Source organism: Phlebotomus argentipes, unplaced genomic scaffold, assembly GCF_947086385.1.
Source record: "Phlebotomus argentipes unplaced genomic scaffold, Phlebotomus argentipes genome assembly scaffold_4, whole genome shotgun sequence".
In the NCBI taxonomy this organism is placed as follows: domain Eukaryota; kingdom Metazoa; phylum Arthropoda; class Insecta; order Diptera; family Psychodidae; genus Phlebotomus; species Phlebotomus argentipes.
Genome location: NW_026776174.1, coordinates 6,746,800 through 6,774,507, shown reverse-complemented (window position 1 = coordinate 6,774,507; position 27,708 = coordinate 6,746,800). Strand labels below are relative to the sequence as shown.

Sequence of the window (27,708 nt, the reverse complement as noted above, 5' to 3'; positions counted from 1 at the left end):
CTTGCAAGTGCTGAGAAAGTGACAGCTGTCGCGACTGACAGCATTTGAGATGTTGTGGTTTCGGCAAGTGATTCCGCGGAGGTCTCAAATAATCCGCAAATGCTCGTCTTACGTGCAAGGACAGTCACCGCAGAAGGGCATTCGTGAATACTTCTACTTCATAGACCACGAAGGACGCGTAAGTGTGGAAATATACTAGCATTTTGTGGCCATAATTCCACAACATTCACTCCGCAGCTCTATCTGGACGATGCGCGGATGAAGAACTTCACGTCCTGCTTCAAGGACAAGAAGTTCCTGCACTTCTTCTTCACGCGTGTCAAGTTCAATGACATCACGCGCTACGCCGAGACCTTTCCCTACTTGTCTCCGTGTGGCCGGGAGAGGAATTTCATTCGCTGCGACGATCTGCCGATTGTCTACACTCACGTGCTGGATGACGGCAAGACGCTCTCCTGCAACCACATTGGGGAGCTGCTCACGGTGCCCTTTCAGCCGGACAAGATCTTCATGTCTCCGGCATCGGGCAGGGTGTACCATCCGGCGGACGAGAAGTACGGCGCCATTGGACTGATCCGGTCGAAGCTGGCCATCGAGTTGAGCAGGAATTTCGACTTCCTGGACGGCGAAGCGCATCCGCCGACGCATTTCACGTGGAATGGGGAAAAGCATCTGCTCAACAGGCAGTGGGTGACCACAGCCATCACCCAGAAGCCACTTTAGCCAGGAAAAATGTGATCGAATGTTAATTATAGAAGCGTTTTTATTTGATATCTTTACACATTTTGCTGATTATCTCGGTGTAAATAGAATGTTTTTTATTACCGCAAATGTTACATCCTTTTCCTCTCTCTTTCTCTCTCTCTTTCTTTCTCTGGACGGAATGTTATGAATCACCTCTATTGTCTAGTATTAATGAGATTATTTCACTAAGAAATATGTTCTGCCATTTTTACTTCCTAAAAAATTTATCATCTAATCAATTAGTGAGTTACAAACGTTCGTTTCACGATAAAAATATACTCTTCTCGCTCTTAAGGAGCATGGAATGTTTAGTATGGGAATAGTATTTGCAACATCAAAAAAAAAACATGTCTCAGGATGAGACGGAGAAAATTTCTCTAAATTGCATTTGCGTCCCTCCACCTAAATTGTAATTTTAGGATCAAATCGCTATTACTGGTTGAGTTTTTCCTTTCAAGAAAACATGATACAATCCGAAGACAGTACAATTAATACCACTAAAAAAACGTACAAGATTACAAAAAAAAAATTGGGAGATTAGAAGGAATTTGACATCATTTTTCAAATTATTTCCCATCTCGCGACTGAGAGACGTGAAATGAGTGAAAAATAACATGAAAAAGAAATTAGTCTCTTCATTTTCCGTCATTTCATGAACAGATTATTATTAATTAATATATTATTATTAAAAAAAAAATCACTAATTCATTGTGACTGCATTGAATTCAACTGTACAGCATAATTGGCGTGAGATTTTCATTCTTCGTGAGAATTCGTAAAAATTTTCCTTCAAATTCTACAGTCACAAAACACTAAATATTTCCTATCACAGGAGTGAGTTAATTAAAATTAACATGATTCTTTTAAAAGTATTATTTGTTATTTTACGAAGAAGAAGAAAAAAATACATTAATTGTCGCGACGCGTCCTTTTCGCCTCCTTCCTTTGCGGCAGTAGATAAAAAGATTGAATTGCAGAGTCAAAAATACAATATTTCGTGATTAGATTTCTTGCGATAATATCGTGGAAAATATTATTCAAATTAACAGAAAAGTATTTGTTGGCACATCGTAGAATGTATTAATACTACAAGTAAAGTTCAATGCTTGATTTTCTTCCGCAGAACGATGGCATTTCTAGATTCTGCCCTGGTCGCCGTACCAATCCTGCGGAGCCGTCGAACCGGACGCCTGGTAGCTCGTCCTCTGCTCCACATATTGCGCCTGCGCCACGACGTGTCCTTGCTGACCACTTCCGCTGCCGCTCGGAAGCTGCTGGAAAGTCGTCTGGAAGAGAGCAAAAACCGATTAGTGACGATGAAGAAGACTTAAATAAAGCTTATCTGAATCTTTTTCCTCCTTTAAACCAGCCTTTTTGGGGTTGAAAAACGATTAAGCGGTCGTTGCAACTTTCATTTCATCACATTTTAAACAAGATTGTTACGATCTGATCTTTATTCGTGATGGACTGTATTTTCGGATTTCTTTTCTTTCTCTTAGATTTTAATGTAATGTAATCTAATGTATTTAAATACATTAATAGATCCGCGTCACTCTCAGTGCTGTCTCTACCGTCAAATAATGCTAACAGCGAGATTCTCGTCGGAAGAAGAAGGCCGCCATGACAGTGGCATTCCTGCCACAAACCCGAAAAATATGCAATAATGATGATTTTAGATTTAGCACAGACAGATTGGTTTTTCTTGGGTTTTTTGGACATATTTCTATGAACCATGATTGAGTTTATGTGTTTCCGGACATCTCAAAGCATTTGCAACTACATAAAAACTATGTTTTGATTGTTGATTAAAACATCTTCTCGGACATTCTAATCCGCAGGATTTTTCCAGCATTCTGAAGGCGTTTTGACAGCAAAAATTTATTTTGAATTGAAAGTGTAAAGTTGGAACTCAAATTTGTAGCTTTTACGAAGTGAAATACAAAATCTGTAAAGTTACAACGACTCCTAAGTCTTTCTATTCCTTGATTTTAGATCCAAATCTTAGACAAATTCGAAATTTCAGTATCAATTAAAGTCCGTTTCAGTCTTAGAATAAAAAAAAAATCAATTTTCTTCACAAACAAAGAAAATATTAATATTTAAAGGGAAGTTTTAGTCTTATTCATTAAAAAAAACAGTTTCAATTCGATGAAGAAATCGCTTTGTTTTGAGAGTATCTTCCAAAATCTTTAAGTAAGGTGGAAAAGACTCAAATTTAAGTCAGAAGACCACATAATTTCTCCGTGTGAAGATCAAGACTTACCATAAGTCGTCGCGAGCGGCGGAACTTGGGCGTCTGCTCGGGCGAGGACATGTCGGAGCCGGTGTCGGGCGCCACCCAGCGCTCGGTGAATTCGCTGGCGGAGCGCGCGAGACTAGGTTGGCTGAGCGAGCGCTGCAGCGATCGTCGATCGTAGGGATCGTCTTCGTAGTATCGATTGGGGTAGTGGCTGCTGGCGTCGGAGGTGTTGTCCAGGTGGTCCGGACGGCCGAAGTCCACTGTCATCTCGGACATGGATCGCATGTCCACATTGTCAGAGCGATAGGTGGACGAGGAGCGAGATGTGCGCCTGGAGCGGTGCTGCTGCAGCTGCATGGAGATCGGCTGGCTGGGATCCTGGCCGATGGTCCTCACGGACGACCCACCATCGCTGTCGTACTCGTACAGAGTGGGAAGGGAGCTGCGCCGCGATCGGGTGTCCCAGGCCTCCTTCTTCTTGAACCGCTTCGCATTGCGCAGCTCAACGTCCTCCTCGGGCGGCGCCAGGATGCGAATGATCACGTCCCAGGATTGTGGCTCGAAGAGATTCTCGTAGCGCGAGTCACTGCGGATGCGCTCAAAGTCCTCCTTCACCACAGCCTCGGTCAGCATTGTGCGAAGTGTGGATTCCGTCGTGATGATCTCCTTCCACTTGGTCTTGTCCTCGTAGCTGAGTTGGCGCGTGAGGAAGCTCACTGGTGACTCTGTGGATGTGCGATCGTCAATTTCGGTCACCTCCGGCTCCAGGATGCGGATCAGGACGTCCCAATTCGGCACAGTCTTGTCCTCCGGCGGCAATTCAATGGGCTTCATGTTTCCGACTAGTTCGGGGCTGCGCAGCTTCTCTCCTGACTCATCCAAGTACGGCATCGGCGGCACATTCACCGGCGGCGCGCGCTCCATTTGCGGCGTCAGCGGCACACCGGAAATGCTGGAGGATCTGTCAGAGAAGTCCTCCCACTGCGGCTGATTGCCCTCTTCGGCGTACTTGCGAATGGTCACATCCCACGTGGGATCGGGCAGTGGCTTCGCCGATGCGTACTCAGTCACCTTCCGCTTGTACTGCTCGATGTCCTCGATGGTCTTCTTCTCCGTGATGGTGCGCAGGAACACATCGTCCACCACGTGTGAGGTAATCTCGGGTTTGCGCATCACGTGGATTGGCGGCTCTGGCAACGCCTCGGTGTTCTCCATGTGCACCGAGGAGCGGTAACTGCTGATGGGGTACAGGTGAGATGAGTCCATCATCTCGCCGATGGAGTGAGTGTCTGTCATCTCGGTGCCCAGCGACGCAATGCTGCGCGTGTCGGGGATTGACGGCGGCGCATCCACAATGTCCTCTGGCCACGGGCGCTCCTGGCGCTGCACAATCTCCTGCTGCTTCCGCACGATGCGCGAGAATACCGGCGGCGCCTGCACGTGACGAGGAGCGGGATGCAGCTCGGGCACGTACGTGAATTGACTGTGCGCCACATCCTGAGGCAGTGAATCAATGGTGAGAATGCTGTCGCGATCCTCGTGACTCTCCATAATCGTGGACAAGTTGTTGCGCTCAATGCGACTGTTGGCCACGCTGTCGGTGTCCGAGGACAGCGAAGCCGGCGGCGGTGGAGCCGCTCTCTTCACGCGCACCTGAACGTCGAACTTGGGCGAGGACTCCTTCACGGCGAGCGGCAAGCGAGGCACCATGGACGCCTGCGCCACGGCATTGGCCGCCTGGAACTCCTGCGTGTGGCCATAGTGTTCGCTGTAAATGCTGGAGTTGTCCTGCACGAAGGCGCGGTTCTCGAAGCTCCCCGTGGAGCTGACTGGCAGTGATCGCGTGTCCACCTCCTCAATCTCCGAGTGACTCTCGCTGGGATAGTCGGACGGAATGGTGTCAGAGATGAGTGGTCCGTCGCTGCCTGAGGAACTGTGGACTGCAGCCAGAGGCGCATGAGCGCGAGGGATCTTGAGGCCCTCAAAGGCGCTGATGTTGCCCAGACTGCTGCCGCTGAGTTTCGTGATCTCCGATCCGCTGCCCATCGACATGGGCAGACGTCGCACGACAGTGACTGGCCGTCGACGGAGGCAGTAGTACGAGACGCCCAGGCCGAGGAGGAGCAGCGTGAGGAACATGATGGCGCATATGATCAGGAGAATCTGGATGCCCTTCAGCGGCGCCTCTATAATCGAAGCCGGCGCCACGTCGTTGAAACTGCAAAAGAAGAGTGACGATAAAATGAATCCAAATGATGTTGTCTGGATGCATTTTCTCAAAAAAAAAAATGCCCAAAAACCCATAAAGAATGGAGTTTGAGCCGCAGAGAATCAGTTAATCGCCAGCCATGCCGAAAAACGAGGCGAAGAGCCCAAAAGCCCCCCTTTTATGTGGTGTATTTGAAAGTAAAATCTCTGCTGCACGAGATGAAACACAAACTCCGCGATTTACTTGGTATTCAGAGCATTTCTTCACATTTTACGATTAGCCCATAAAACGCTGGACTTTTTACTGATAATCACTTCCAGGTAAACCCTTAATGCTTATGCTCACGAGATTGATTATAGATATTAACTTACATTGGCGCAGGCAATCCTGCAGGAATTGGCGCCACAGGCGGAGGATATCGGCAGACAATTGTTATAATCTCATCACCGTCCATCTCCAGACCAGGATGAAATCTCACAACGATGTTGTTCGTGAACACTCGTTGCGGTTCCTGAGAGAGAAAGTCAATGATTTGCCGTTAGCAAGGGGGAGATATTGTGGTCAGAAGTGGTGTACAGTTCTGCAGAAGTGTTCAGAAGTGGAAGTTCTTGAATATTTCCAGCATTAGGTGGTTAAGAGCTACTTTCAAAGTAAATTAACGCAATACTTTGAGGATTTTGCAATATTTTCTTCAAGAAAAATCCCATTGCTTTTTTAGGTTATGTAACTAACTTTAAACAAAGCTTAGTGGCTAAATAACATTAGGAAACATCAATTTTTACACTCAAATTGGAATAATTAAAAATCCTTAGCAAAGTTGAGTGTTTTTGATCAAATGTTAAACTGTGTTTATTACGCTGAGATTGAACATAACCTCTAAAATATAGTTTCAGGACAGAAAATTGTCTGTTTTAACAGCTTTCTGATGGATTTTCTACTCCAAGTAGCAAATTTCAGCTTATTTTTGATTTATATCTGCTTAATATATCCAGGATTTAAGTTTATTTCAAAGATTCTTTTAAATATCTGAAGGTAATTTTTAGGTTATGTTTCGAAATGCATCAATCATTCAATTTAATCTGGTGGAAACTTCAAATATTTCTTAAATACTGTTTCTCTGTAAGTTTTCAAAGTCATATTAGTAAAAATTGAGTCTTTTAAGACAAATACAACCTAAATTTGAGGTTATGAAAGATTTTAGTCACGTTTCAAACACTGTCAAAGTTCTGAAAGTGTCTGTGATTAAGAAGTCTTGCAATAAATCTCTCACCTGCTTCGTGCCACATCCTTTGAGGGGCAGTTCTAGCTTATAGCTGAGATCTCCTTTGCCAAGGATCTGACAAGCGCTGTTCCGATCGAAGTCTGCATACGCAATTCCGTAAAACTTCTCGTTGAACTTGAGATCCACTTGCATTGATCCTGCGCCGCAGTTGAGCGCAGCTTTGGTTCGATTGAGGAAAATTATCGGGCTGAGATCGTCCAATTTGGTTACCTGTTGATTGAGGAGAGAATTAATGCATGGTGGAAAAGGAATGATAAATTGATGGCTTTAGAGGAATCACGGGAATCACTTTTATAAGTTCAAAATTCAATCAAAGCCAATCAATTGATTCTGCTCATATTAAGCCCAGTGATTTATATTACGGTGTGTTTGTTAAGCACTGAAGAGGAACTCCGACAGAGAATCACCTCCATGTGGAGATCTGTGAATTAATTGCCGCCTATTAATCTCTGCCGCGCTCTATTGGTCAGTGAGGTGAATGTTTTATTAATCAATTTTCCACCTACTCCCGCGTAATTGACTTTGCCCACGATGTGTGAGGGACAAAAGATGCGATTTCCATCAGCAGATCGCTTCCTCAATTCCCGCGGGAGATTTACAATCGCCAAGAAGACCGCCTTCTCGCCCAGGCGCAGAGATCAAGACCCGCGCGGACTTCGTGCGACAAGAGTCCAATGCGGAAGTGAACTCACCTTTCCGTCCAGAGTGGCTTCCTCGGGCAGTCCTTCGCCCTGGTACTCCACGTTATTTGCATGCGATGCATAATTTGACTGGGCCAAAGTCGTGATCCAGCTGCAGCTCAGGCCAAAGAGGATGCAGTAAATTGCCACAGAGCGATTCATCTGCAAATGGGCAAAAGAGGGTTTTTCATATTTAGAAATCATAGACGAGAGAGAGAAAATCATCCGGCATTGTCTCCGCCGTGTGCGGACATGGAATTATAGTGGGAGGGGAATTTAATTGAATGCAAGGGGCAGATATTGTGGTCGGCAGTGGTGTACAGCTTTGTGGAAGTGTTTAGGAATTGCAAGTGGCAAAATATTTGGATTATTTGCATAGAAAAAGCTTCAATTTCAACAAATTGAGGCATTTTCTATATAATTTTACTTAGATAAACAAATTTTATTGCTTTTTTAGGTTATGTGATTGACTTAAAACAGATTTTGGTGTTCAAATAACCCTCAAAATTATCAAATTTGTGTTTATGCTGAGAATATTTCTCTTTTTCTTGGTAAAGTTGAGTATTTGTGCACAAAAATCTGCGGATTGATTAGATTTCAATAGTAAGAAAGTGCTTAAAAGTCAATCATAACCTCAAAAATATAATTTTAGCCTAAAAGAACGAGTTTTACTTATTTATTTTCACGATTCGTGCTATAAAGTAAAAAAAACTCAAATTGATAATCTAACACATTGAGGCATTTTAAATATCATTCTGCTTAAAAAAAACCAAATTTTTATTGCTTTTCTAGGTTATGTGATTGATTTAAAACAGTTTCTGACGATTTAATAACCCTCAAAGTCATCAAATTCGTGATTAGGCTGCCAAGATTTCTCTTTTTCACCACAGAATTGAGTATTTTCTATCGAAAAACACTTGATATTGACTGAGAAAATGCTAAAATTCAATTATAACCTCAAAAACACCAATTTCAGTCTAAATAAATGTTTCTTTATTTAGTTTTTTCCGCGGTTTTTGCATTAAAGTGACAAAATCAACAAAATATTCACTCACATTTACTCATATTCAGGTTTATTAAGATCTAAATTAGTCCAAGAAGGATGTTTTAAGACGAATTCATAACCTCACAATTCGGTCAGAATTTTTTAAAGCATTTTCTGAAGGAAAAACTTCAAAAAGCTATGGAAAGTACCTTCGAAAACATTCAGAAGTGTCTGAAGTGTTGAAGATTCTGCAGAGCAATTTTGAAAGTGTCAGGAAGTGGTGTACAGATTTGAGGCATACTATCTTCACCTTGATTGAATGCTGAATCGAAAAGATGTAATAAAAAGTACGCTGCGAGTCACAGAATTAATTCACCACTTTCTTCTCTCTCGCTCTCTCTCTCGACATGCTTATAAACATCAATTGCATAACGTAATTATATATTAGTCATTCTCATTTATTGAAATTTTTAGAAAGTGAATTTCTTCCATTCAAATGCGACTCGTGAAAACAACAAAAAAAAATTACACTTGCTCTGGGAAAAATGTCGATGTTGCATTTTCTCTATTTTTATTGTTACGTTCCAGTGTTTCAGTTGGCAAGAAGATGGTATATTGTTTCCAACGCCATGAGAAGATGAGAACATATGAGGAATTATTGTGATTTTTGCAGTGAAACACGAATGGAATTTCGAAAAAAATATAATTTACAACGTATTTCTGACACTCGCGAGAATTCATGATGCCAGTAAAATTGTGGGAAAAATATACAGAAATTCCAGAAGGAAAGTGTGCTGCAATAAGCTTATCAAGTTCCATAAATTATCAGTTGAAGATATATTGTTTAATGGATTTGAATAATTTCACCTGGAAGCATTCAAGTTGCTTATTTTTTTCAGTTCTTTTCACCTGACAAAAGACAGAGGCAAAATTGTAAAGAAATTTTCACTGTAAAATTTCATAAATACAACTGTTAAGTCCACAAGAACCGTACTTTCAATTTAAAAGATCTTCTTGCGGTAACTTTCTTGTGCATTTTATGAGGAAAATTGTATGGCATAAAAGCCCCAAAATATGACTAGAATAATTTAATTTTAATAATAGAAAAAAAGAAGCTCATAAAATGCTCTAATTAATTGTGAAACGTGCAGAGAATTAACAGAAATACTTTTACTACAATTATTCCATCTGTGCAGCGTGTTTCATAAATCCACACTCGTCTCAATTAGAGGTGAGTTTTATGGAATGTTAAACTCAATTCCGAAGACAAGGCAACACCAATATTTACACAATCGTGCCCATCGCTCACTTTTGCGTGATTTATGGAATTTTATATTTTAATGAACGTATATTCAATTAGTGATGAATTGCGAAGCACCGCGCGATTTGAATTGCTCAATCTCGCGCGCCTGGACAGAAATCTCTTTTGGATTTTTCTTGTTGAAAACATCATTCGCATTAAATTCAATAAAACATTAAGAAGCTAAAAGTGTTGTTTCACCACGAGACTCCTGAACGAATTGAGTGAACAGTTATAACAGATGTTTCTGCATTATAATTGTAAAATAGAAGAATGAAAACATGAAATTATCTTCATGTGGCACGGATTAGAATCTCACTCCATCAGCCAAGCCCCAGAGTGTCCACTAAAGCCAGAAGAATGGGAAAAAATACGCGCCGAGAGCAATGAGAACGGAAATGTTTGTGGGGATTCTTTTTCTCTCATCAGCTGCAATTTCAAATGTGATATTTTTCATAGTTGGAACTATTGCCCTATCGTCTCTCATCTCGCCGTAAAAACTTCAACTGTGCAACTGTTGATGGTAGAGTTTGATTTAGCGCGCTTTTCAGCACAGTTTTCATGTCGACGGGTGAATAGAAAACTATAAAAAACCAAAATCGCTATTTGTCAGCAAAGCGAGATCAAAATTTAGCCTCAATATTGCTGCGAAATTTGCCAAATTTACTTCAAAAACCCTCAAAACACCTTCAAATCGTCCGTTAAAGTGCAAATATTGGTCTGTATTTATTATTTTGTAAATATTTTAGTTGATTTTATTATAATTTTTGACTAAAATATGGCAAAATCAATAGAAAATCTGAAAATATTACTTTCCAAAGTCGATTTTTTCCAAACAAGTTCTAAAAAATCAACTTTTCATATATGATTTGAACTGTTATTTGAAGTTTTCAAGTGAAAAATTTAAAACATATGAGAAATAATCATTCAAAGTCTAAAAAACATTTTAAGATATTTCTCAAAATCTATAATTATTTTCTGTAAATGCATTTTATGCGTTTGACTGCAATTTTTGAGACATTTTTCATACGGCGTTAAACAATGAGAATTCGGCTTTTTATTCAGAAAACATGGCAAGTTTTACCATTTCTGCTTTTTAGATAAATAGGATTTTTTACTATTGTCTCATAAAATACCATTAGCAAAATTTTGGAACACATAAGAGGAAAACTATGATAAATTGACCTTTCGTAGTTTTCGATTCAACCGTTGAATGTGGCTTTTTGTCACACAATTCACCAAATTCCACATTTCTTCACTATGATGCTATTGAAAATAGACGAGAGGAAGTGGTGATTATAAGTTTTTGCCTCTTCATCGCCATCGTGTGACTCAATCAATGGGATTTTCGAGGTGGAAAAGCATGAGCGCGAGATTGAGAAGCGCAAACATGCAAATACGGAAGGAAGACGCGGCAAAATGTGCGGGATATATTTAATCATGGTTGTTTCTTAATTACTCATCAGCTGATGGAAATTCATTCATCGTCAGCGAAGAAGGGAAAATGCTCATTTCCATACTATGGCTAGACAATGAGTACAAGAGTATGTTGCGGAGGGGCGAAAAAACATACAAAATGCATTAAAATACTGGACCGTGTCCAATTCCATTCACGTCACTCCTTTTCATCAATGGGAAAAACGATATACTGGACTCGTTGTACTACGACAGAGTGAAACGCTCTTTCCCAGGGGGCAAATCACTCGCCAGTTGAGGCCCTTGACTTTGTGAGTATTACTCAAATTTTGATTATTTCATACAAAATCCTGAATATTTTTTTTAATTATTTTCTGAATATTTAATCAAAATTTGAATATAATTGAATAATTATTAATATTCGGAATATTCAAATTCATTTATTGAAAAAATCTTTTTTATTATTATTTTATTCAAATTTTTTTTAATAATTTTGTAATTTTACTTGGGAAAATAATCAATTTTTTTTATTATTTCATTCAGAATTTAATTATATTGTAATTTTACTTGGAAAAATAATCATTTTTTTTATTATTTCATTCAGAATTAAATTATATTGTAATTTTACTTGGAAAAATAATCATTTTTTTATTAGATTTAATTAAGAATTTGTTTATTTTACAATTTTGACTTGGGAAAATAAATATAACTTTAAAAAAAAAACCATTTTTTAATTAGATTTAATTCAGAATTTGATTATTTTGTGATTTTATTTGGGAAAATAATATTTTTTTGATTATTTTAGTCAAATAATTGATCATTTTATTAGAAAACATTAAGTTTCCTCAAAAATCGTCTTGTGATTTGCCCCTTGGCTCTTTCCCTTCAGCACATTTTCCACCTTCAACTCGCCATTTACACGCACAATCTTCATTTGCATTTTCTCTCGCTTTGGTGCCTATTATTTGAACAAAAAAATCCGCTACTTTACTTCACTCCGTCCAAGTTGGGACTCTTCTTGAAGTCGCCTCTTTAAGGCCTCTTCTCTTCTCCATCACGCTGACTTCATTCTCTTGTTCACCTTTCCCGCCGCGCGCTGCTCTTGAGCCTCAACCGCGAGCACGTTCAGGCCAACGAGATATGAAATCACAGGAATTTGTACAATATTTCAAGTGCATGCTTTCCGATCTGCACATTCACGTGGTTTCGCTAGCGCTCTCAATAACTTCTAATGGCTTTTTCCCTGCCCCATAATTATGTAACGCGAGATAATTGCGCTCAAGTCTTTGCGCGAAGAGCTTCAGGATTAAGGCATTTGATAGCATTTTTAAACTCAAGGGATTGCTAATGTCCGAGATGCAGTTATAATTATTTACAATATTTGTCGATATTCGCGATTGATCGGATTTAATACTAAATTAGATGAATTTAATTTTAAAAAGCCTTTCCTTGGGTTAATATTCAACATATTTCGGGCTTTTCCGTTCCTTGATTTGAACTAATATTCCCTTTATTCGTAATTCGTTATTATGTTTTCGAAATCGTCCAGTTAGATTAGGTAGAAAGACTTAGAAATTCTTCTCTTTCCTGATCAGGATCACGCCAGGAAGTCAAAGAGTGTGCAAATGTGTGGAAAAGGAAGGAAAAGGATGTGAAAATGCGAATTTTAGTAGCTTTCCAAGCGAGTATTGTGGAAAATAAGGCGAAAAATAAAATTTTAGAATCTAAAAAGAATTCTTAGGAGAAGATTCAAAACCCAAAGAATGTTAGGAAGGGTTTTTATAGGAAAATGATTAAATTCAGGCATGGAAAAATTATTTTGCGGCCGTTTTGATCACAAATGCGAAAATTGAAAAAGGTTTTGAGTGAAATAAAAATTTTCAGCACAAGTTTAGTAGAAAATTGCGGTAAGAAAAGAATATTTCTTGACGGTTTATTTAAAAAGAAGACCACAGAAAAGCCTTTTTCTGTGTAAGCAATCCCTTGTTTAAACTCGATATCCTTCAAGTTCATGCTGAACAGCATTAAACTGAATTGTGCGCTCATAAATCCAACCTGGACATTGATAACAACTCTCAGAATGAGAGCAGAATTGCAAGAATCTCCGCAAATGAGCATCAAACACCGTAATTCGCATTTAATGAAGCAGAGTTGAGAGAAATTTGGGTCAATTGAATAGAACTTTCTTCTGGTAAGCTCTCGAGTAAACACAATTGCACTCTTTACCATTTTAAATACCCACACAGAATGTCTGAACATTCAAACATGCACGAAAAAATAAAGTTACTCGCGATGTAAGGTGAATTTTTGACCAGCATTTCTCATGTTCATCACGAAAAATATACACACACTGGAGAAGAAGAGAAGTTATTTTTAGGATATTTCGTCAAAAAACCTCATCTTCACACAATTGCAAAAACTCACATTGTGGCAAGAAAAAAATAAGTGATGAGACGAGTTGAATTTGCAAAAGATTCCCGAGAGATATTCACTTCAGCGCCTTGAATTCCACCTCCGCAGAAAGATCTTGTGTAATTTCATTCACTAAATAAACACCACAACTTAAAGTGCATAAATTAATGATTCATCCAATTTAATATGAAAGAAAATACTTGTTGATTTTTGCCTCCTTCTTCTCTCTCTCTCTCAGAACGCCAGAGATTCCGCAAAATTGCGGTGTGGAAGATGGCAAACAAGTGGTTGAAAACATTTACTAACTCATTAAAACTGAGAAACCAATTGAGAAGGATTTTTTTCTCGCAAAAATTGTCTCCCAGTCATTTGTGAATAAAATTATCCATAGGGGATTGGAATTTAAAGTGTTTACTCTCGCAGAAGTCTGAATTTCACTCCACGAGACCATTTAATCCGCGTAGAAACGGCTCAATTGGCCAACAACCTCAACTCTACAGCAGCCAAGATACAAATCTCTGACCAAAGAACATGCTCAGGGACAAGAATCACTACTTATCGCCAATTGGGCTTTCTGTCGTGTTTGCTCCCGCTTGAATACACAAAAGATTTGAATTTACAGTCAGAGATTCATATATTTTCCACCATTGTGACATTTGCTTAATTATTTCTTGCGTGTTCACAAAGAAAGATCTTCAACTATCATCAGAAATATCTTTTGATAAATTCAATGAATTTTGTCTCATCTCAACTAGAAAAATCAACATGAAAGACACGAAATTATTCTAAGAAAAAAACCTCTTGGAAAAAAGTCACTTTAAAATATTGAGTCATTCGTGGAGCGTCTTTACTGCGAATCTAGCTAAAGCAAATCGACGGGTGAATAGAAAACTATGAAAAGCACTAATATCGCTGCGAAATTTGCCAAATTCGAACTCAAACATTCGCTAATAATTATTTTCTGAATGTTTCAGTTGATTTTATTGGAATTTATTCGAATTTTAATTGAAATATGGCAAACTTAATAGATAAACAGAAAATATTACTGTTCAAAAGTTGATTTTAAATAGATATTTAATACATTTTATCCAAACAAGTTGCAAGAAACCAATTTTTAATACTTTTCATTGATCTTTTTCCATGTTCTGTATTAATAGAAATTAAAAATATGCCAAATTTTCCTCATTTTAAGTCTTTTATCAACAAACTTTTGATGAAAATCCTGGCTAAATGAAATTAAGATGTCTATAAAAGAAGCGTTTTTGCGAAATACTGCAATTTAAGACAGATTTCTTGGGAAAAAGTGAATCAACTCATCATAGTTTTCGATTCACCCGTCGAAATGTTAGTCAATTGATGACTTCGTGTGTGCGTTTTTCTTGCAGGAAGTGGAAGATGTTGTCTTACGAATTCGCCTTGTCTAGTGTTCCAACACCAGAAACTCACATATATACATAATTATACTGGATTTGACTGTGTAATTTGCGCTCTAGTGACTTCATCAAATCAAACTCAGCGACGATAGAGAATCCGCCTTGGCTCTTTTTTCCTCCTTAATCGCCAACAAGGCTGTTGATAGAGATGCCGCATTAGTATTCCAGGGTGTTTTTTCGATAAATTGAATTTTGCCATTAAAGCGATAAGTGCTCAGGTAATTTATTGGCTCTCATTTATCCTGTCGTGTCTCATTAGGCTTCCGATAGAGAGAAAGAGATGTCTTTCAATGTGAATATTGTCACTCTGTTGTGCCTTTTTTCTATATGCCATATTCCGACATAAAATCACCTTTTGCACACCATCTGGCTGCAAGAAAAGCTCGGCTGTTGGCATGAAAAACGAGAAAAACAAGTTTCATTTTTCATATTAAACATGAGAGCTTATTTTATGGATTATTGAGAGAGAGAGAGGCTTGATTGTGAGTGCAATAACTCGATAGCGCGATAATCTCGTGATTGCCGTTCTATTTTGCCCTGATCTTATTTCACCTCCTTTGTGCAGACAAGCACCGATAAATTGCACCTGGACACAAATATTCTTCTAGTTCCACTTCCACCGCAGCGCCTTTTACACTCACAATTATCACCATTGGATTGCTTTTTCCAATGGGGAAATAATATTCCTCAAATCTGTACACCACTTCCTGACACTTCCACAGTTTCTGTGCGGAATCTCAAACACTTCAGACACTTCTGAACGACTTTAAAGGCATTTACCATCGCATTTAAAGTCGTTCAACAGTTTATTACATTCATTTCTCCATTTCAAGTGGTTTAAGTTCGTCAAATACTTAGATTTCAGATCGTAAGAATTGATCTTAATGTCTCAGAATTTATTTATGAATAATTTCGGTCTTCATTTTCTAGTTTTGTCTCTGTAAAATGTTAAGAAAAATTTTGACTAAATTGTGAGGTTATGAATTCGGCTTAAAAATCATTTTTTGACCAATTTTAATCCTTCCAAATCTGAAAAGGAGCAAATATAGTGAATATCTCAATGTTTCTACTTGATAATTAACTAAAATTTGCTATTTTAATGCGCAAACCGCGGAAACACCTAAGAAAACAGACGTTCTTTGAGACTAAAATAATATTTTTGAGGTTATGATTGACTTTTAAGCTGATTTCTACTTAAGTTTGGCCAATTTAAAGTTTTTTGAACAAAAAAGTCTCAACTCTGCCAAGAAAAAGAGAAATCTTGGCAGTCTAAACATAAATTTGATGATTTTGAGGGTTATTTAATGAGCAAAAGCTGTTTTAAGTCAATCACATAACCTAGAAAAGTAATAAAATTGATTTTTTAAGGTAAAAGAATTTAGAAAATACCCGAAATTATTGAAACAGAAGTTTTGGCACTGCAAATATTCAAATTATTTTGCCACTTCCCTAAAAGCTGTACACCATTTCCGATTATAATATCTGCGCCTTGGCTTCTTCTGCGACACTTTGGAGATTTATGTTGTGTCGCAACAAATGAGGGGGAAATTCGCCACACAATATTGATCATCGCGTAAGTGAGCGGAAATTTAAGCAGCCAAGAGAGAAAGAGTTTCTCGTTGGCGGCAAACTTTATCACAAGAAGTGTCCAAAGCACATTCAATTCCGCCCATGGAAAGAGAAAAATCACTCACAACACTCTCTTTGTCTGCAGCAGTTGGTTGTTGTTGCAGCTGAAAGAGATTCCAAAAGCAACGTGAAATACTGCAATAGATGCGATTATTGCCATTTTAGGCATCTTGCCTGGTCTCGCTGGCAATATGTTTTTTCTTTTTGCACAAACACTTGTGCAAAAGACAGCGAAAAGCATATTTTCCACTCTCTCACAGTGGACAATAATATATATATATGTGAAAATCCTTTCCCACTCGAGGAATTCCCATTTTTCATTCGCGCAAAATCATTTTCTTTTACCTCAAACTGTGCACCAAATGGCAATCTTTCACGTATTACAAGTGGTTTTTGCCATAACATAAATTGCCATTTGGTATCTTTGCACAAGCGACCAACAGTCATTTGAATAAATCACATGGAAACATGACTCAACTAACACTCTTTTCCATGGCTTTTGGTGTGACGAACCGACAACATATCATCATAATTCTGCGAAAGGAAAATGCCAAGCCTCTCGATTGTGAATTCAGACCGAGAAATTCTGTGAAAGAAAAAATCCCCTTTCAGCACAAGTGTTGACAAATAACATCGGATAATCAGAGTAATTTGTATGATGCACAAAAGAACAAATTGCTCTTAAATCCTATTCGTGATCTTCATATTTTAGACATTGCTTAGAACTTATAAAAGGCTTTTTTCATTACACAAGGGAACAAAAATCACACTTTCTTCTGCACTTTTTGTGAAATGTGGTTCCTTTTAAGATTCCTTGGGTCATCAGCTTTCCAACGATGCCTCACTTGGCGCCCTAGACGCTCAGGTTCTCCTCCTGGAGCCTATTTTCCCCCACTTTGACGCACATATGTGCTCATATCTCGCCCAATTTTCCACGGATTTTCCCCAAATTAAGCTCAAATTATAGATATTGAAATTATCTACAACTTTGTAAAACATTCTGGGAATTTTAAATCACTCCTTGTCGGTGAAAAACGATCTTTTGTGCGCCACTCGGTAAAAAATCGTCGGTTTTTCAGTAACATTTTACTAAATATCTCGGAAACGAAAAAACTTTTATGTCAGATTATTTTTCCTATGTGTAGAGCAGTTCTGGGGCTACATTTCCCCTATATATGCCAAAGCGATCATTCTTCTCTATCTGCCCGAAAAACAAGGTTTTCCCTCGACAAGTTTCACATAATTATCGCATTGTATTTAAGAAAATGGCGTCTTTTCCTTTAATTTTAATCGGAAAAGCGTGGAAACTTTTGCAAGAAGGATTTCAGTATTAAGCCTGAAATAAACTCCAGTTGATCTATTGACAACAACTTCAAATAATTATTCATTTATATTGAGTTCTCTCAATCATCATTGACTCATGCTAAATGCTTGAAGCAATTAATTTTTATTGAATTGTAGAATCAAACAATTTTTTAATAACTGTATTTAATCAATAAATAAAGCTTACGGATCTATTTCATTGTCAAGATAGACAACATTCCTCATAGATGTTTTTCCACTTCAGTCATTCCGATTGATAGTCAAATGTTTTATTTTGATATAAAGAAATTCACCGCAACGGTCATTTATCACATGAAAAATTGCCTATATTTTCGTGAGAGATTTCACGTTCTACACGAGAATTCTTGATTAAGTACTCTCTGGAGATCTTCTGTGGTCAGTCAGTGATCTTTGACTCCGCAATGGGCGCTTTTGTGGTCTGAAAAGGTGGTGAGGAAAGCCCTCTGCGGCGGCACGCAAGAGGACAGCGCCAGAAGCGGGTCAAGAATCACATTCTTCGATGCATTCCAGCGTTAATTAATCTCGAGTCGCTTTCAGAGAGATTTTCCCTCCAATCCCCAAACAGAAAACGCCTCTGCACAAGTGACACCTTTTATTGTCTCTCCATGGGTGCGATTTGCATTCACACAGTTGAGGCAAACTCATTAAAATTGCACACTCACTGCACACAGAAAGCACTTGAGAAGCGCGAATCGTTTGTACAAAAATATTATTTTCGATAGAACTCCGCGATGTTACTCAACTGAAGATTCTCTCTCGCTGGCCATGAGAATACCATTAAGACGCATGCTTCCACCCCGACTATTTATGGATTAGAATCTCTTATTGTTTGCACACACACACTTTATTTGAGGCCACATTCTGTATATCCTTGACAGTTGTTGAATTTTAATTGAGCAAAAATCACACCGACAATTATGAAAAATGATATAATTGATGACTTTTCGTGGTCATGGCGCTCTTGCTTCGCACATGCACGCACGCACATGCTGTTCTTAATGAGAAAATAATCACATTGTTGCGCTTGATGCAAATATCTTCGCCGTTTTCTTTTTCCTACCCCTAAACAAAAAGGAGACTCTTCATTCCCATACATCCACCGGCCAGATTCCAATCGATACTCTGGTGATTCTCGGACAACCTCCGCGGCCTCTCATATTTATTATTTCACAATCGCCTGTCTCGCTTTGTGAAATACAGAGAGAAGTGGTTGCGAATTAGGGTAACGATTGCCATGCAAAGTTGGAAATATTTCCCTGAGAGACGCATAACAATATATTGAATTGAGCTTCTTCCTCTCCTTGGAAAGATACACGGCAAGGCGAAAGTCACTAGGCGATTTTTGATGCAAAAAATGACTGTTTTCCAGATAAAATTGCAAAAGAATCAAAATTTGAATATTTTCGCCAAAATGTTTAATTTAAATCAAAATATATTTAAATATTTTCTGAATATTTAATTGAAATTTGAAAATATTTGAATATTTGATTATTTTTTCCAAATATCGCCGCTAGAGGGCAGCTAAGTTAGCGTGGGGGACGCTAGAAATATAGTATTTTTCGTATAATTTTCTCTGTTTTCTCAGGAATTCTCGCACTTTTTAACATCCTAACGTGATCCTGGTCAGAATAAGAGGAATTATAAGTGCCAAAATGAAGCCTTACGCGTAAGAAAAGCCCAGTTTCGTCATCAGATTAATTAGATGATCAAGTTTGAAATGCATGTAGAAGTTTCGATTGTATTTCAGATTATTTTTAGGCGTTAAAACCCCCAAAATGAGCTGTTTGGTTTGTGAAATACCATCAGAACTTCTTCATACCTTAAAACTGCTGCCCTCTGGCAGCAATTTGTAGCGAAAATAATCAAAATTTAAACACAAACCTAAAAAATTATTGAATCATCATAAAATTAACGGTCTGAAATCGCGATTGTTTTCCCCCTTTGATTTTTTGCATTGCATTGAAAGGTATGAAATTGAAAATTTCACGAAAACTCCAATACGATGAATAATGCAAGAAATGCATTTTAAATTGAGAACAGTTGTTCTACAATTGTTGATACAAGAAAATATAGTACTGGACAATGTCATGGGGAGACACATGAAGTAGAATGTTGGGAAAAAAGAAGACAAACACGACGTCTTAGGCATGTAAGACGAGTGACATCAGCCGGAATGAGAAGTGATTGATGTGCGCCGATTGTAGAAAATGGGCATCAACTGTCCCCGGAGGAGAATATGCAATTGGCGGAGTGTTGAATTACGCAAAGACTTAGACTAGTGGATAGAAGCTGGGATAGATAATGGCAGACGCCAAGGACACAAGAAGCAACATATCTGCGACATTGCAACAACCATTAAATTGCGACGCATCACATAATGAGACACAGAGCGCGGCTGAGTTGGGAGTCTCCGGAATGGTGGAAAATGCTGAAGCACTGCAATTTTTCCCCATTGACCACTAATTGGTGGCAGCGGAGGGCTTTTTATCTCACACTGCTCATTGTGAACCGCGCTCCATTGGCATCGTGATGCCTCTCTTTGACCACAATGTGTCGTCGCACAGGAGATTCCAATTCCGCCACAGAGGAGAAACCCACAAATTAACAATGGAGCCGCGATTCTCCAGATGTTGACATTCTCAAATTGCTCCATCTCTCTTTCTCCTCTTCGCGAATGCCAACAATTCAATTAAAATTGATTCAATTCGCACCTAGAAACACCACGAATATCATATGTGGCGGTGACATAACAATATTGAATAATATTAAATTTCAATTACAACTTTAGAGAGACAAAGACTGCACGATTGCAGAGACCACTTTCGATTCTTCTTTTATATTCTCTCCACAGCCATAAATTGACGAGTTATCGCTAAAATATCACAAAATACCGTCTCGTTTGTCGCTCCTTTTGCCTCTGTTTCAATTCCAATCTGACTAAGTTCTGTTTTCCCATCCAGAAATCTCTCAATATTTCAATTCGCCATCGCAAAATCTCTGCCTTGTCGCACGCAAGAAATCTCTTTTTTTTCTTATATATTTCTTACCACCACCACACAATGTATTCCAAGGCACTCGAGTGGGCGATTTAAAGCATTTCTTGTGTGGTGTGGATAAACAGCAAAAAAGCCAAGAGATTATTTAAATAAAACCAGCTTAACTTCGCTCAAGAAAACTCCAACCAGCGCGTCAAGAGAGTTCCTTTCTGTAAATGTCTTTGTGCAAAGTGCCAACGCAACTCAAGATCAAAGCTAAAAGGCACAGTTATTATCATAAAATTCTTAACCAGTCACAAGAGGGTTCTTTGGGACTTTAGACATCACTTGACATACTCTAAAGGCACTGAGAGTTTGAGTGGCATTTTCTATGATAATTGCCAATACTGATCGCCAAATATGATAGCGTTAGACGCGTTGTTGAGCAAAGCTTGAAACACACGCAAAAAAAAATCCATTTGCCAACAATCATTTCCACTTTAGTCAAAAGTAGATTTAGTACAGTCAAGGATGTCCCACAAGTTTCGGCAAAAACTCTAGACAAACCTTGAATAATCTTGCTATTCATCCTTTCCATCTTCGCTGTTGAATTCAGAGCATTTCTAACAGTTTTTCTTAGGTCAAAAATCTTGAGGATCATTTTAGCCAAGAGTGGGCGTATTTCTCAGCGAATGCTGATGAACTTGGTATCGATCAAATATCTAAAAAGCCCATTTCATCAGCAGAAACAGTTTTGTGAGGGCGTTTTGCTGATGAATTTTCATGATTGCGACATAATCGATACAAAGAATTCCATCACAATTGTCTCGTCGCTTGGGCAAGACGACTGCCTTGGTGGCAAATAATGCAGCCCAGAATTGGAATATTAATGAATTTTGCACTTCAATATCCGCCAAATGGAATTTATCTCATTTGCATCTCCTGAATTGCCGCGAAATCGTAAATCTTTTGGGATATTCAGGTGAAAAAGACAAACACATTGAAGCATTTTGTGTGGCAATTTTCTACCGAAAAGAGCAGAGAATTTGAATATTTTCAACAAAATGTGTTAATCAGCTTTTAGCCATGCATCTTTCTCGTGGGAATTATTGGTTATACACATCTTTTAAAGAGATTTTATACGACATCCAATTCACACAATTTCCAGACACTCAAGATTCGATTGCTTCCTTCTCTCTCTCTGAAGTTTTTAAAGCTCCAATCATGATAAATATCTGAGCTTGATGTTTAAGCTTAAACGTGCTAATTGAGTCATATAAATTCTGCGGAAAACTTTGTGCAATCAATGGCTGAGTTTCCTCAGAAAGTGATTCCTCCTGAGAAATCTGACACGCCAGATTTCCTCCTGAGTGACTCGACAAATTGAAATCCACTGGATGAACCAAGGGGGAGATAATACAGTCAGAAATGGTGTACAATCCAAAGGGAGTGAGAAAAAGTTATTTTACTGACAAATTATATCAATTCTTGGGATTTCTTTCGATTTTCACACAGAATAAATCATAGAAATCTTTTTTTCTAGGTTATGTAGCGATTCACGGACAGATTTGTGAAAAATTCGCATTCTAGCACATCAATTCTTATGTTAAAGTCAAAGAGATCGCAAGTCTTTGGCAGAATTAAGCATTTTCTGAATCTTTGATGCCAAGAAACACTGCAAATTGCATTGAACTCCAACATAACCTAAAAAATTGTCAGTTAGACTTTTAAAAAATGTTAATTCTGAGTCTTAATCCGCAGTTTTGAGTTCATTGGTAGATCATAGGATTTTGTAGGCTATTTTGGCTATTTTGTGATCAAAATAGCTTCCAAACAGAGTTTTAAAAGATCTCTTAGTTAAATTTTGAGGTTATGGTTGGAAAAGATGTTCAAAAATGTGTTTTGAAATGAATTTTTTGCAGAAATATCGAATGAAAACTCAAGAGATTCATTATAATTACAAAATTCACGTGGAAACAGTCTGAAAACTTTGAGTTCTAGAAGTGTCAGGACGAATTTGGAAGTGTTTGGAAGTTGTGTACAGATTTCTAGACATACTATCTCCCCCTTGGGATGGACATTGAAGTGTGTGCAGGAGAGCTTTACGCAAATGATCGCCATCAAATTGCAAAAGTCACATAATTGTGCCTCATGCATAAAAAGCTCTCTGGCGCATGTCGTATTGAATTAATTAGAGAACCACTGTTGAGTGGGGAAAATCATGCAGGCAGATTGGAGAGTGAGAGAGAAAGGAAATCCTGAAAATCTCGTTTTCGAAACCCCTATTGCGGGATCAACATTTAAAACGCATATTCGGCAAATATGATCTCAAGTTGATCTTTTCAAGCTTGTACGTGAATTCTTTCAATGGCCTTTTTTCACTTGCCTTTTCTCGCGCGGCTCTCCGCCATAAACAACGCGCCAGATTACATGGTTGTAACCTTGCAGTAAAAATTGCTGCTTTGGCTCAAAAGGCCCACGAGCTGAAAATTGTATAAGCGCAACTTTCACTTTTCATTCGATCATAATTTGACGAATTGCACCCCAAATAATATTTACGTTCAATCACATAATCTTCTCAAACGATCATAAATGCAACTTTGTTGTGCCTTTATTCTGTTTCTCAAGCTAATTGGGGAAGATTTTGTGAACAACGCCTTGAGTCGCCTTGAGTGCGAATCAGTCGGAGAGACACAAAGTGGGGGAACTTTTTGGTGAGTTCATCAACTTGCAGGGCAGCCAAAAATTTACAAAAATTTATGGGAAAACTCGAAAACTCAGTAAAAATTTGTTACAAAATCTATCTACTGAAGATCAGCAGACAATTCTCCGTGATTTCAAATTGTATAGCGAGTCTGTAGAATTCTTTGAACATCCCTGAGCTTTCAATTTGTTCGGTGAATATCGACGGGTTCCTTGAAAACTATCAAAAGTCGACTTTTGAGGGTCGATATTTGATAGAATTAGAGGAGAAATATTAGATCTACTCGATGGTTGCTCAAGCTGAATTGCAGGAATGGATAAAATTCTTGTTAGAATTAAACATCAAAAACCCAAAGAATACGCGGAATTTGTTATAAATATTCCGTTTTCCAGTCGGAATAAAAGATTTTGTACTAAAATCACATTTTCACGCCATTTTCCTTCTATTTTCACACATATACACAACCATTTAGAATAGTTTCAAGCCCCAGAATAAAAATTAAAGCGTTAAAAAGAATTTAGGAGTAAAAAGTTATTGAAAGAAAAGCAATTCCGAACATCAGATTGGGTTATTAGAGATAATTCTTGGAGAAATTGAGGGAAAATGCCAATTAAAAAAGGATAAAATGAAGGAAAATACACGAAAGTACTTAACCCTTAGAATAACCCTTGGATCTACTTGATATTTATATTAAAATTTCATTTATTTGCAAAATTAATCCAGAAATTGATATAAACTGATATTTTTCTTGTGCTTTTTTAGTTATTTTGCATCTTGTATTCCACTCTAAATCATTTACATTGATGGACATTTGTTAGCATAATCAAGGACATAAGTTTGTATGGTGAAAAATATCCTTGAAAATATCAAATGTGAAATAAATTTAGCGAAAAATACTGAATTTTTTAATAAAATCAATGAAATTACATGAAAATTCTGTCAAATTGTAAAGTCTATTTGATAAAAGTAAGTCACATAATCATTATTTGCAGAAAAATCTCATCATTTCAGTTAAAAAAAACTTGTATGTTACGATTAAAATGTACAGGAAAAATGCAAAAAGTCACTTTTCACAAACTGTTCAGGAAATAAGCACAAAGAAAACCATCAAAAACCGCATTTTTGTACTTAATATCGTGAGTTTTTCTATCAATTCTCAGGTTTTCAGTTAATATTTCAATAACAAACCAATGAAATCAACTGGAAGTTACCGAAAATAATTAGAATTGACAAATATTATCAATTTAATGAGAGATAAAATTGAGTTTAAGGGAAAAATAAGGGAAATTCCAAAGCGTTTTCAAATTGCTCTAACTGAAGAATGTCGATTTTGGCTTTTGCTTCTTTTCTTTGCACCCGTCGATATGAGAAATGCAAAGAAAAATTGTATTTTCACGTAGAAAAAGCACTTCAATTGGCGATAAACAGGAAGACAGGCGTGGGAGTGTCACAAATATTTTCAAGGAAAAAACATTACAAAATGAATGAGAAAATACAAAGTAAGGAGAGAAGTTTTGTCATTATATAACTCACCTTAATACAGCTGTTCTCCTACAAATGTGTCATTGATGAGCTCAAATGAAATCCGTACGTTGATCGCTGGCCTCTCGAAACTGCCTCAATATCTCTCTCTCACTCTTTCTTTTGGGTCTTGGAAACTCCTCCGTGATGATATTTGCCGAGGATGTTGTCTCACCACACAAGAAACATTCACGTGAAAAAATAAAAGCACCTCTCGAAACTAATTTCTCGTCACTGTGTGCAACGCATCGAGTAACAACACCTACAATGAAATTGAGAAATTGCTTCTTTCAGCCTCACTGTGGGTGAAATAGACGAAATTCATCGGTATTTCTCTCTAATGGGAAATTTCACAAAAATGCTTTGAGCTCACAAAAATTTTCTCTCTCTTTCCGCTCTTTCTGAGGCCCTTTTTGATCGTTACAAACGCATGAGAAGACAGAAAAAAATGTGTCTCTCTTGTGGAGATGAGAGAAGATTACACACAAGAGACACTTTAATTAACGTGAACACAGGTGAGATGGAGAAGAGGATGGAGCATTTCGGGTCTGCAGACGAACAGAGAGAGCGACAGAGAGAGAGAGAGAGATGAGCTACACGAAAAATTAACTATATGGCACATGAGACTTGCGTAATTGTGAATTCATCGCACTCCGAACAACTCTTTCTCTCTCTCTCTCTCTCAATTTAGATGAAAATTTCAGGTATTTGGCTAACAGATTGTGAAGCCGCGGATCAATGTAAAAATGCGAAATCCCACTCACATTTCAGCCTTCGACCGCGCGTATTTCGGCTGCGGAGCACAGTTTGGAACTGACGAAAAAAACACCACAAGCGCGCGATAGTCCAAGACAAGTCCAAGAAACCAGCCACAGACACTTAAAGCCCACGGAAAACCCTCTCACGCTCACTGTGAATGTCGACCGGCGGCGCAAACGTGCTTCCACATCGACGTGCTGCTCTCAACTGAGTCGCGGGATTTGATTTCGCGCCCGCGAAACACTCACGGACTGACGTCATGCTCAGGTGAAACGAATTTGTTGGATTACCTCTCTCTCAACGCTCTGGCGATCATTACATTTGGTGGAAGTCATCAAACAGACCACAAACGAATTGACAGTCTCGTCTCCGCGTTCTTCGCTCGCATTCTACCAAGAAAGAAAGAGAGAGAGAGAGAGAGAGAAGATTGAGATGAAGTCAGAACCACAGCATAAAATTCTCACAAATTATATTCACTCGCGCAGTGCCTGAAACTTGTCTTTAATGGCTTTTGCTGGCTTTTGCCAAAATAAAACCACCTCGTCGTCGTCGTGACATTTTGAGCTGCGAAGGTGTGTTGAAGAAAGAAAGGTTTTCGGTAAGTTTTTAGCATTGTTTTCTAATAACATTTGCAATGTTAATTCAAGCAAACTTTTTGCATTATGCATCTTTGGAATTAATTCACAAACTCAAGCCTAGGCTTTTTCCTATTCAGACTTTCTAGCATATATTTGGAAAACAAAAACAACTGCATCACATATTGGATCAGCGGCATTTCTATTTTGCTTCATAACAAAATCATTCACTCAAAATCAAGTCAGTTCAAGGGGAAGATATTGTAGTCTGAAGTAATGTACAGCTTGAAAAGAAGTGTCAAAATATTTCAAATATTTACACCGTCAAAGCTCCTTTTTCAACAAATTCAGGCATTTTCCAAGTTATAATGCTTACAAAAATCGATTTTATTGCTTTTTCTAGGTTATGTAATTGATTTAAGACAGATTTTAGTGATTAGGGGTAAATGGGGCAGCTTCAGATTTCTTAATTTTCTCAGTGATTTTCACATGAATAAATTCCTGGTCTTCACACAATGTTTGTAGTCCTTAAGGACTACAATTGACGAAAATTTGCACAGGATAGCCTTGACTGTTTAGATAAAATAAGTGAAAAATGAAAATCACTCACAAACTAGAATTTTGCTGCCGAATTGATTGCGTGTTTTCTCCATTAAAAAAGCCACAATTCGCGTGAAACACAATCAAAGGTTTTTGAGAATTAAGTAGAGATCATAAATATGCCCGAACTTTTCCTCCTTGGCACGGCCTTTTCAGTGGGTGGTGGAAAATGCACAAACACTGCACACGGGGCAGCTTCGGATCGCCACGGACTGACAACAGCGCGCTCTGACAGTCTGACGCAACATCACGGTCGAAATTTTCTTGTGGCAAATATTGAAGATTTTTCACAAAGTGCCGTTCTGTGCTGCATTGCTTCATCACGTTAAACGACTTCTTAGTGGAAAAGTGAGAAAATACACGCGAAAAACACTGATTTGCACTGATTTGATTTGTGGTGGCACTGAAGTTGCCACCACTCACGCATGGTGGCGTTGCGATACAGGAAAAATGACGGGCAACTTGCTTTTCGCTCAGACATTTTGACAGTCCGTGCAAGGGTCCAGAAAAGTCGCGAAAATATTACTTTAAAGGCGATTTTTAGGGAATTAAACAGTTTCAGTGTGTAGAATAGATATCAAAGTGATCATTTGCCCGCGATTCGACAATTCCACAATGGAATTTATGGTAAATATAAGTGAAAATCTGAAACTGCCCCAGAGCAATCCGAAACATCCCCGTGCGGGGCAGTTTCAGATAATTTACAATATTATTTTTAATCTCCTTTAGAGGAAAAAGGATCAGTTTTAATGCTCAATGAAAGGCATTTTCTGAAGCTCAATAGACGAGAGTTTATTTGAGCGTTGTGATAATTGCAATATATTCAGCCGATTTTTCAAGAAAAAATCCTAAAGTTGGAACAGCATTTTGAATCTGAAGCTGCCCCACTTACCCCTAAATT

General features: G+C 38.3%; 2 protein-coding genes across 2 annotated transcripts; one reads left to right on the top strand and one right to left on the bottom strand.

Annotated features, from left to right (window-relative positions):
* The first annotated feature begins 49 nt into the window (after positions 1-49).
* On the top strand, positions 50-760 carry LOC132258172 (UPF0598 protein CG30010). The gene is made up of 2 exons (XM_059755316.1): positions 50-178; positions 238-760. The coding sequence occupies exons 1-2, from the start codon at positions 50-52 to the stop codon at positions 721-723; spliced, it is 615 nt and encodes a 204-aa protein (XP_059611299.1). The 3' UTR covers positions 724-760.
* Positions 761-1,880: 1,120 nt separating this feature from the next.
* LOC132258171 (uncharacterized) lies at positions 1,881-25,826 on the bottom strand. The gene is made up of 7 exons (XM_059755315.1): positions 25,638-25,826; positions 24,886-25,135; positions 7,167-7,316; positions 6,463-6,684; positions 5,564-5,703; positions 3,008-5,201; positions 1,881-2,030 (listed from the first exon to the last, which is right to left on the bottom strand). The coding sequence occupies exons 3-7, from the start codon at positions 7,314-7,316 to the stop codon at positions 1,881-1,883; spliced, it is 2,856 nt and encodes a 951-aa protein (XP_059611298.1). The 5' UTR covers positions 24,886-25,135; positions 25,638-25,826.
* Between the last annotated feature and the right edge of the window lie 1,882 nt (positions 25,827-27,708).